We start from the raw sequence: 12,122 nt of genomic DNA on the forward strand, positions 1-12,122 counted from the left end.
TTTTAACATACTATTTGCATCCAAAACTCTTTTAATTTTTGACTTAAGATATGTTATATTAAAGGTATCATACATATTATTTTTAGCTGTTACTATTTTATAAAGTTCAGTTCATATATTGATATACTTTTTGCAATCTTAACGTTCATTAATTTTTCTATGTATCATTTTATATATTAGATTGTTTAGTATGCTAGTCTTTAATGGTTGATCTGTTTTTTTTTTTGCTTTTTTTCTCTTCTTTCTTCTTTTTTTACTATTGTTATCTATAGCGCTATAAGTCTATTATATTATAATTTACATTCATGTCATATTATTTCAATCTTGCGCTATAGTTTCACTTATATTATATTTTTCTGCAGGATCAGACTCATATTTGCGTTTTCCGTTCACTTTTAATCAAAAGACTTTCATTTACTAAAATTGACATTATAAGCATTTTAATGATTGACTGCAAGTAGCTTTTATTATGGATACGTTCTTTTTTCGTTATATATTATAAATATGTACATGTTACGATATTCGTTTTCTTGTTACCAGTGTCAGAGCGAAATAGATAATTTATTATGTTTTAGTTTCCGACTGTAACTATTATGTATGTTTTTAATATTGAAAATGATCCGATCGCGATCGAAACGTCTGCTAGCTTTCTATATTAAATCTTTAACTTAAAACATTTCTGTTTCTTTTATTTTTTTACATTCTGTGTTGTCATGTTTATGTGTTGTTATGTTTATATAATAATTTTCGGCTTGTAGCCCTCTTTTTTCTTTGTTTTGTAAAATTTATGAGCCTTATTACTAATCAGATATATTAATTAATATTAATATTTTTTTAGATATTATAGTTTATATGCAAGTTTTTTTAATTTCTTTATTATTATTAGTATTAATATTAGGTGTTGGAATTAATTCGTAGCGTTTTACAAGTGATGGGAAGTACTTTCATTAATGTATTTTTTAATGCTCATGTGAAATAAATAACATTCTTTCATTAAAAAACGCTACGAATTAATTCCAACACCTAATATATAAACATATTATTAGGTGTTGGAATTAATTCGTAGCGTTTTTTAATGAAAGAATGTTATTTATTTCACATGAGCATTAAAAAATACATTAATGAAAGTACTTCCCATCTCTTGTAAAACGCTACGAATTAATTCCAACACCTAATAATTATATTAATAATAATTGAGTTATTGGTAATGAATATGTCAATAATTATACATATTATTATAGTACAAGTAGGGATAGAGTTTTATTTAATTTATTATTTAATTTTTAGGGTTTGTGAGAGAGCATTAGGATTGGATTTATTAGTAATGATTGATTCGATCTATGGGTAATGATTTATATTATAATAAATCGTAAAAATTTATATTATACATTTAATTTTAGGAAATTTATATTAATAGAGTGGTGAATAAAAGTGAATTAAATAGGGTAAGATTTATATATAAATGAAAAATGAATTTTTATATTATTATTCATAATATAATATATATATTTTTCCATTATATTATTATAATATTATAATATTTGATGAAGTTTTATAGATAGAAATTTTAAAAGTTTTTTTATGATAAAATTTATTATAATAATTATATTTATAAATTTTATAATTATGTTTAATAATATGATTATATTTTATTATAATTTATGTTATTTATTTAGTTTATATTAATTTTTATATTTATGTATAAAAACATAGAGTGATTTAATATTAATAAGGGTAGGGTATAATTATTATTCAATAATGTTAATGATATTGAGATTACGAATTTTAGGTTTAATATTTATGTATTAGATGAATTTATTAAATTAAAGTTACTAATTTTTATTAATATATTAATATATTAATAGTATTAATGATATTTTTTATATTTATAGATATGATTTTATTTTATTTAATATTTGAAATTAGATTAATACTTACTTTTTTTAAAATTATTTATTGGGATAGTAATCCTGAGCGTTTTAGGGCGTGGTTATTATATAATAATATATATATATTGATTTCATTTCCTTTATTAGTATATATTTTTAATATACATACATATGTGTAGAATAACAACTGTTAAGTTTAGATTAATAATGGTTATGGGGAGTTATGATTTTATTTTTTGAGGATTTTTAATGATTTATATAGTTTTCTTTATTAAGATAATGTTTATTTATTTCATATTTGATTATCTAAGGCTCATGTTGAAGCTCCCATTTATAGGTTTATAATTTTGGTCAGGTATTATTAAAGATGGGGGGGGGGGGTATGGATTAATTAGATTGCTAGAAATATATTATAAGGTTAGGATTAAATATGGATACATTATTTTTAGAATTGGGATTATTGGTAGAATTATGATAAGAATTTTATGTTTAGTTCAGATTGATATAAAAAATATGATAGCTTATTCTTTAGTAGTTCATATAAATTTAATATTATGTAGGTTGATAACTTTCTTTAAAGTAGGTATAACTGGGGAATAATAACTATGTGATGATAATTTCTCATGGGTTATATATGCTCTTCTGGAATATTTTATATGGTAAATTTGTATTATAAGTGATCTGAGAGACGATTGTTTTTAAATAAGAATATGGTAAGTAATTTACCTACAGTTATTATATGATGGTTTTTATTTTGTATTATAAATTTTTCTTTCCCTTTGTCATTAAATTTTATAGGAGGAATAATAATATTAATAAGAATTTTAAATTGAGATGTTAGTATATTAGTATATTTAATGTTAGTTTGTTTTTTTAGGAGGGGAGGGACTTATTCATTGTATTTATTTTCATATGTTTGTCATGGGAAAAATATTTATTATGAAAATAAGATTTATAATTCTAATTTAAAAGAATATATAGTTTTAATTATATATTTTTTTTCCTTTATTAATATATTTATTAAACTTGATTATATTTATGTAATAATTTTTAAAAAATGAGCAAATATTTAGGAAATATTGTAAGATATACAAAATTTAAGTAGTTTAAGGGAAAATATTAATTTGTGGGATTAAGGATACTCGTATGTGTAATTTTGAGTCTTAAATTATTTTAAATGCATTATTTTATATATATATATTATATATATATATATATATGTATATATATATTAGGTGTTGGAATTAATTCGTAGCGTTTTACAAGTGATGGGAAGTACTTTCATTAATGTATTTTTTAATGCTCATGTGAAATAAATAACATTCTTTCATTAAAAACGCTACGAATTAATTCCAACACCTAATATTTTGAATATTTATAATTTTGAGAATAGTGAGTGTTAGATTTTATTATTTAGATTTAATAGTTATTTTAGAATAATCAGTTTTTGAGTTTAATGCTATAAATTTGAAATTTTGAATTTATTTTAATTGAATTTCTGTATTATTTATTAGATTTGATATTAATTTTCTCAATAATTATGTTATATAGAATGGTGTATATAAGTTTAGAAAAGTATATAAATCGATTTAATTATTTATTGTTGTTTATTTTGTCTATAGTTTTAATAGTAATTAGGCCTAATGTAATTAGAATTTTAGTAGTGTGGGATGGATTAGGGGTTTCTTATTGTTTAGTAATTTATTATCATAAAATTATGTATTTTATAATTCTGGGATGGTTACAGTTTTGTGTATCGGATTGGTGATATTAGGATTTTAATAAGAATAATAGCTAAATGAGAGATGGTTATGTTTAAAGGAGGCGTAGAATTGATATTATTGTTAATATTGGCGGCTATCACTAAAAGGGCTCAAATTCCTTTTTCTGAATGGTTACTATGTTAGCTATGGCAGCTCCTACCCCAATATCAGCATTGATGTATTCTTCAACATTGGCTATTGCTGGAGTATATTTAATGATTCGTTTTAATAGATTTTTAATAGAGACAAGTAAGAATGATTTTAGGTTTTTTATCTATTATTACTATATTTATGTCTAGAATTATAGCTAATTTTGAGAATGATTTTTAAAAAATTATTGCATTATCGACTTTGAATCAATTAGGGTTGATGATAATAATTTTGAGTTTTGGGTTTAGATTAATAGCATATTATCATTTATTAGTGCATGCAATTTTTAAGTCTATATTATTTATGGCTGCGGGGATTGTTATTCATTCTATGAAAAATACTCAGGATATTCGATTATTAGGAAATTTAAATGAGATAATACCTTATGTAATAATAAAATTAATAATTTCCAACATTTTCTTGGACTTAAAGGAATACCACACCGTTATTCAGATTATCCTTCTTATCTCATTCTTATCTTGAAATATCATTTCATCTATTAGATCTTTAATTTCTATCTTAAGATTATCAATCCTATTATTTATTATTTGAGAAGCCTTATCCTCTAAAAAATGACTTACTATTATTAACATATTCTTTCTTAATTCTTCATTAGAATGATTAAATAAATTCCCCCCTTTAAATCATAATTTCTCCTTCAATTTAAATTTCTCCAATTTAAAAAATTATCTTAATTTAATTCTAATATTTATATTATATATAATAATATTAAAAAACTTTTATTTAATATGACAGACTTAAAGTGCATTGGATTTAAACTCCAAATTATAAAGATTTTTAACTATATCTTTTATTAAAAATTAATACTTGATCTATTTCCTTTCAAAATTCAAATTCCCATTTCTGATATAATTTCCATTTATGATATAATAATCTTATTTCATGATTCTACAATAATTATTCTAACTTTTATGACAACATTATTTTATTATATTTAAATCACTATCCAATAAATGTATTAATTGATTCTTACTAGAACATCAAATAATTGAAATTATTTGAACTATCACCCCCCATATTTATTTTAATTTTTATTGCCATCCTTTCAATTAAAATTCTGTATCTTACTAATGAAATTTTCAATAATAATTTATCCGTAAAGCCGTAGGTCACCAATGATATTGAAGATACGAATATTCAGATTTTTTAAAATATTGATTTTGATTCATTCATAATTCCTACCAATCAACTTATACTGAATGAATTTCGCCTCCTTGATGTTAACAACCGATTTAATAATATATTATAATAACAATAAATATATTAATAATTTATTTTAATTTAATAAATTTAATTAAATAATTTTATATTAATTTTTTTTATTATTTTATATTATTAATGTATATTGTACATTATATATATTATATATTATATAATTTTTTAAAAACTTTATTTTATTTTATTAAATATATTTTTTATATAATATTTTAGTTAATATAAAATAATTATAATCATAATTTATATTTATATTTACTTTTAAATCATTAAATGACTGAATAAAAAGTATTGATTTTTTAAATCAAATTATAATAGTATACGAGGTCTGTCCCAAAAGTATCCGACCTACCTCCATTTTTCGGCGCTTGGCTTATTCTTCGTCATCCGGTTGGTGGCATCCTTCGAAGTAATCCCCATTTGATTGAACAACACGCTCATATCGATGCTTCCACTTTCCAAAGCAGTCTTGAAAATTAGTTATTGGAATCGCCTTTAGTGCATTCGTCGCATTGGTTTCAACAGTCTTCTTGTCGTCGAATCGGTGTCCTTTAAGCGGCATTTTCAATCGAGGAAATAGCCAAAAGTCGCTACGTCGGGACTGTACGGAGGCTGGCGAAGCTGTACAACACTGTGTTTTGATAAATACTGCTGCACAAGGTTTGATGCATGCGCTGGAGCATTGTCGTGGTGAAGAAGCCAGTCACCGGTTTGCCAAAAGTGCGATCGTTTTCTTCTAATTGCATCATGCAATCTTTTCAAAATTTCAACGTAGTACTCTTTGTTGATCGTCTGACCTGCAGGAGCATATTCGTGATGCACGACGCCTTCATAATCGAAAAAAACAATTATAAATTATAATAGTATTTAAATCTATTTTTAATGAAAAGAATTAGTTAAAATATAAAACATTAAATTTTTACTTTAAAAATATTAATTAAATAATATTCTTTTATTTTTCAAATAATACCATTAATATGAACATCTATTATACGAACACCTATATTAATTTTTCTAACTATAGTAATGTTAATTTTAACTTTCTTTTTATATTTATTCTTTATGCCCTCACCTAACTTCCACTATAATGAAACTCATCCATTAAACCTAAAACAAATTAATAAATAAATTTTTTGAAATTGAACATGATAATAAATTTATTTTCTATTTTTGATCCAGCTTCATCTCTCTCTTTATCTATAAATTGACTAAGTATATTAATTTTCCTTTTTATACTCCCTTATCAATTTTGACTCTCCCCATCTCGTATCACTTATACCTTATTTATTAATTTAAAAACTTATTTATTAATTTCATATTTAATGAATTTAAAATTTTAATTAACCATTCTTTTTCAAACATTATTATTTTCTTAAGACTTATTCTATTTATTTTCTTCAATAATTTTTTAGGACTTTTTCCATACATTTTTACAGCTTTCAGTCACATAAGATTCTGCTTTTCCCTTTCTCTAAGACTTTGAGTAAGATTAATGCTATTCAGAATCACTAATTATTTAAATAACTTATCATCTAACTCTATTAGGTACTCCTTTTATATTAATACCATTTATTATTGAATCAATTAGTTTAATTATCCGACCTTTTACCCCAGCCATTCGTTTAACAGCAAATATGATTGCCGGATATTTACTACTTACTCTCCTTGGCTCATCAGGACTCAATATCCTTAATCCCGCTATCCTCCTATTCTTATTTCTTAACTCAAATCTTTATATTCTTGAAATTGCAGTATCTTTAATATTCAAGCCTATATATTCTCAATTTTATCTACTTTATATAGTAGAGAAACTTAAATTTCATTATGATAAATCATAATCACCCCTTCCATTTAATTACATTTAGCCCTTGACTCCTTATTATTTCCCTCGGAATTTTTAACAATTTAATTTGCTCTATCAGATGATTTCACAATTTTTATAGACATTCCTTATCCTATCAACCCCAAACATTCTAATCTGTGTATACCTATGATGACGGGATGTGCTTCGGGAAGCCACCTACCAGAGATGTCATTCAACTTACGTATTTAGGGGCATAAAAAGACATAATCTTATTTCAGAAATTTTTTTTTATTTCTTTTTTCTGAGCATGTTTTCACTCATCTTTAGACCCTAGAATTGAAATCGGTCAATTATGATCTTCCAAAGGCATCATTCCATTCAATCCATTCGATATCCCTCTTATAAATACTATTATTTTAATTTCTTCGGGCCTAACTGTTATCTGAGCCCACCATGCTCTAATTAATAAAAATATAAACGAAAGAAAAAAAGTCTATTAATAACAATTATTTTAGGAATTTACTTTTCTCTTCTTCAATTAATTGAATACATTAATTCCCTTTTTACTATAGCGGATTTATGGTTCAATCTTTTTTATAGCGACAGGCTTCCATGGCATCCATGTTATCATTGGAACTTTATTCCTATCAATATGCTTAATCCGATTTTTATAATACACTTTTCATCTTATATGAATCACTTTTGATTTGAAGCAGCATCATGATACTGACATTTTGTAGATATTGTTTGATTATTCTTATTTACCTTCATTTATTGATGAAGATTTTAATATAACTTTTCATAACTTATTATTTATTATTATTATTTAAACATTTATAAACATTTTTTAATAAAAATAGCCTCCGCATAATCCATCTCTTAAAAAAATTCTTATCTTACTATAAAAATTTTTTCTTCATTTATTATATATAATAAATAAATTATTATATTTATATTAATAATTAAACAATCTTCAAATTTATATTTATATAATATAAAACTATTACATTTAACTTCCAATTAAAAAATTTAAAAATAAATTAATATAAATAATCATAAATATTATTTTACTTTAGTATTATATTATCTATCCTATCTTCTATTTTATTTTTAATTTTATTAATTTTATCATCTCTAAAAAAATTAATTTAAATTAAGAAAAAATATCTCTATTTGAATGTGGATCCAACTCAATATCCAGTGCCCAATTATCCTTCAGAACTCAATTCTTTATTATTGGCCTAATTTTCCTAATTTTTGATATTGAAATTGCTCTTCTTTTATCCTTAATTTATATATCCATAAATTTTAATCCATTTATTATTTTCTATTCATTCTTATTTTTATTCATTCTAATCATTGGCCTTTATACAGAATATAACGAATATTCCCTTGATTGAAAAATAATATAAACAAAAAAACATATTCATCACATCTATTTAATTAAAAAATTAATTTTAAAACTTAATTCTCTTTAACCTAAAATTAAATTTATTTTATAAATAATGACCTAACTAATCATCTACCTAAACTCAAGCAAACTTCTCTTCTCCTCCTTTCTTTACTTTAATTAATAAAATTAAAAAAGGATATTAATTAATTTAATTTATAACATTTTAATTGCATTAAAAAACAATAATATTTATTTTATATATCTTATTATTTTTATTTAATTATCCACTTTATTAATAATATTTATAAATATAATAAATTCACTACACTACACTAAAATAAACCATTTCTATTATTAATTTATTAAATCTAAATTCTTAAAGTAATATTTACACTTTAACTTCGAATTAAATTATTGATTTTAACCATAAAAATCTAAGAATTATATCTAAAATAAACATAAGAATAAAAATAAAAACTTAAGCATATTCCATCTACTTACTCTCTCTTCTCTTCTTCTTTATTTATTTTTATCCTAATTACTTATTATATAAATATAATAATATTTTTACTCACTCTAAACATAAAATTTTAATTTTTCCCTATTCTCCATTCAAACCAAAAACTAACCATCATTTATAATTCATAATTATAAATTTTTAAATTTATAATTTAAATTTATTATTAACTAAAACCAAACAAGAGGGATATTATTGTTAATAATATCATTGAATAATTAAATCTAATTTTCTAGTTGAAGTGACTTAAAATGAATTTCTAATTCATTATTTATGGTTTATTATAAAAAGTCAAAGTTATGGAAATTTTATCCATATTTCTTCTTAAATATAGTTTATAAAAACATTATATATTTTCATTATAAAAATAATATATTAATTTTATATATTTATTTAAAATTTTTTTAAATAAATTTTCTTAATATTTTCAATATTATGCTTTATATTAGGTGTAGTAAAAAGAAATCCATTATTTTTCCAATACTACATGGGCTGAAAAGTCCCGGGATTTTTAATGAAAACAAGCGTTTTTTGTGTAAAGTTATATTTATTCCTCAACATAATTGCCTTCGAGGGCGATACACTTGGTATAGCGATTTTCCAACATTTCGATGCCCTTTCTGTAGTACGAAACGTCCAAGCCTTCGAAATACGCCTCGGTTTCCGCGATGACTTCCTCATTCGATGTGAATCTCTTTTCCTGGAGCCATCGCTTGAGGTTTGGGAACAGATAATAGTCGCTGGGGGCCAAATCTGGAGAATACGGTGGGTGAGCAACCAATTCGAATCGTAATTGGTCCAATTTGACCATCGCTTTCAAGGACGTGTGTGACGGTGCGTTATCGTAATGGTACAGAACTTTTTTCTTCGCCATATGGGGCCGTTTTTTTCTTTATTTCGTCGTTCAGTTTGTCCAATAACGCTGCATAATACTCTCCCGTAATTGTTCTTCCCTTCTGCAGGTAATCGATGAAGATTATGCCATGCGCATCCCAAAAAACGAAGACCATAACCTTCCCGGCCGAGCGTTGGTCTTTTGACCGCTTTGGTCGGCTTTCGTGACTTTTCAGCCACTCTGCAGACTGCCTATTGGACTCAGGCGTATGGTAATGGATCCACGTTTCATCTATTGTCACAAAACGTCGAAAAAAGTCCGCTCGATTACGCTGCAACAACGCCAAACCGACCGTTGAATCATCAACGCGCTGCTGTTTTTGGTCGATGGTCAGCAAACGCGGCACCCATCGTGCCGATAGCTTTTTCATCTCCAAAACATCGTGCAAAATGTATTCCGCCCGTTCTTTTGAGATGCCCACGGCCTCAGTTAACTCGCGCAACTTCACTTTACGATCAAAACGATTCGATGCACTTGCTTTGCGATTTCCGCATTCGTAGCCTCTTTTGGCCTTCCAGAGCGAGGTGCGTCTTCGATGCTTGTACGACCCATTTTAAATTCATTAAATCACCGATAAACTGTTGTTCTCGAAGGAGCAGATGTGGGATAACATTTCTGCAACCATTTCAATGATTGTTCAGAAGTTTTTCCCATCAAAAAACAATGTTTGATCAAGATACGATATTCCTGTTTTTCCATTTTTTTTACGAAGGCGAAAGTAACGCCACTTAAACGACTGTAGCTTGTAAACGAATGAACGAAATGTCATGAAACTTCATACATAAACTAGTGACAGATGAATCTCTCGAAATGAATCATGTTCATTTTCTAGTGGCACCACCTATTGAAAAATCCCGGGACTTTTCAGCCCATGTAGTAGATGGCTTTAGTAATCTGTATCTCGTCTACGCGTGATACAGATTACTAAAGCCATCTATTGGAAAAATAATGGATTTCTTTTTACTACACCTAATATTATAAGTTATCTAAATAATAATCAAATTGTAAAAATTACACAAATATTATAATACTAAAATAAACAAAAATAAATATAAATATATACAATTTATAATACATATAATTAAACTTTTTTCAAAAAAGTGTACAAAAAAGTTCTGAGCTTTAGATTTGATACAACCGAAATAACAATTTAAATTTTATATATCTTCCCGCCCTTTTGCGGTTTTAAAGCGTTAACATTTGGCCTTCTAAAATGCCATACGGTTTGGCGTTTGATGCACATAACCTCAAAAATCAGTAGTGTTCACGATGGCAATAACAAAAGAGCATATTCGATTTTCCATCCACTTCGCGTTTCATCTGAAGAAAAATGCTGCTGAAGCCACTGCAATGATTTATGCTGCATATGGAGAGAACGCTGTAAGTCATGCTACATGTAAAAGACGGTATCAAAAGTTTCGCCAAGGAGATTTCAGTCTTAAAGATGAATCGCGTGCTGGACGCCCTGAAAAGATTGAAACGGACGAATTGCAAGCACTGCTGGATATAAACTCTGCGCAAACTGAAAAGGAGCTTGCAGAACAGCTTGGCGTTACGCAGCAAGCCATTTCCGTACGATTACATACGATGGGAAAGGTTCAGAAGAAAGGCAGATGGGTTCCGCATGAATTGTCCGAAGACAACAAAAATCGACGGCGTGACACTGCACTCACTTTACTTTCAAAGTTCCGGAAAAAAGATTTTCTGCACAAAATCATTACAGGCGATAAAAAGTGGATTCTTTATGATAACCCTAAACGTAGAAAATGGGTTGATCCTGGTCAACCTTCGACATCGACGCCAAAGCCCAATATCCACGCCAAGAAGGTTTTGCTCTGTATCTGGTGGGATTGGAAGGGTGTGTTGTACTATGAGTTGTTACAACCGGGTGAAACAGTCACGGCAGACCGCTACCAACAACAATTGACCAATTTGAGTGATGCATTAGAAGAAAAGAGGCCATTTACTGGCCAAGAACGTCGTAAAGTGATCTTGCTTCATGACAATACTCGACCTCATGTTGCGAAAGCGACTCAGGACCATATCTTTGCGTTAGGCTGGGAACTTCTTCCGCACGCGGCGTATAGCCCAGACATGGCGCCTTCCGATTACTACCTATTCCGGTCGCTGCAGCATCATTTGGCTGATACACATTTCGTGAGATTAGAAGAGATACGAAAATGCATTGATGACTTTATCGCTTCGAAGCCGGTGAGTTTCTATCGTCAAGGAATTCGCAAGCTCCCCGAAATATGGCAAAAGGTCGTTGATGCAAACGGAGAATATTTCGCTGATTAATATTTTTTCATTTGTTTTTGAATAAAGATTGAATTTTACAAAAAAAAGCTCAGAACTTTTTTGTACACCTAATAGTTAGTTTCTTATGGTTTATGATTTAAGCGGGAGTACAGACTTTTGCATAACACATAAAGGTGAAATCACACGGTACAGAAAAGGGCTGCGGAAGAGAGGATG

The 12,122-nt window shown here is 26.7% G+C and overlaps 1 protein-coding gene across 1 annotated transcript; it reads right to left on the reverse strand.

Annotated features, from left to right (window-relative positions):
- Window positions 1-5,602: 5,602 nt before the first annotated feature.
- On the reverse strand, window positions 5,603-10,017 carry LOC105143179 (histone-lysine N-methyltransferase SETMAR-like). The gene is made up of 3 exons (XM_087408294.1): window positions 9,918-10,017; window positions 9,320-9,505; window positions 5,603-5,865 (listed from the first exon to the last, which is right to left on the reverse strand). Exons 1-3 carry the CDS (start codon window positions 10,015-10,017, stop codon window positions 5,603-5,605), a joined length of 549 nt encoding a protein of 182 aa, XP_087264420.1.
- Window positions 10,018-12,122: the final 2,105 nt, after the last annotated feature.

This window comes from Acromyrmex echinatior, chromosome 7 (genome assembly GCF_024713525.1).
Source record: "Acromyrmex echinatior isolate Ae372 chromosome 7, ASM2471352v2, whole genome shotgun sequence".
NCBI classification, from domain to species: Eukaryota; Metazoa; Arthropoda; class Insecta; order Hymenoptera; family Formicidae; genus Acromyrmex; species Acromyrmex echinatior.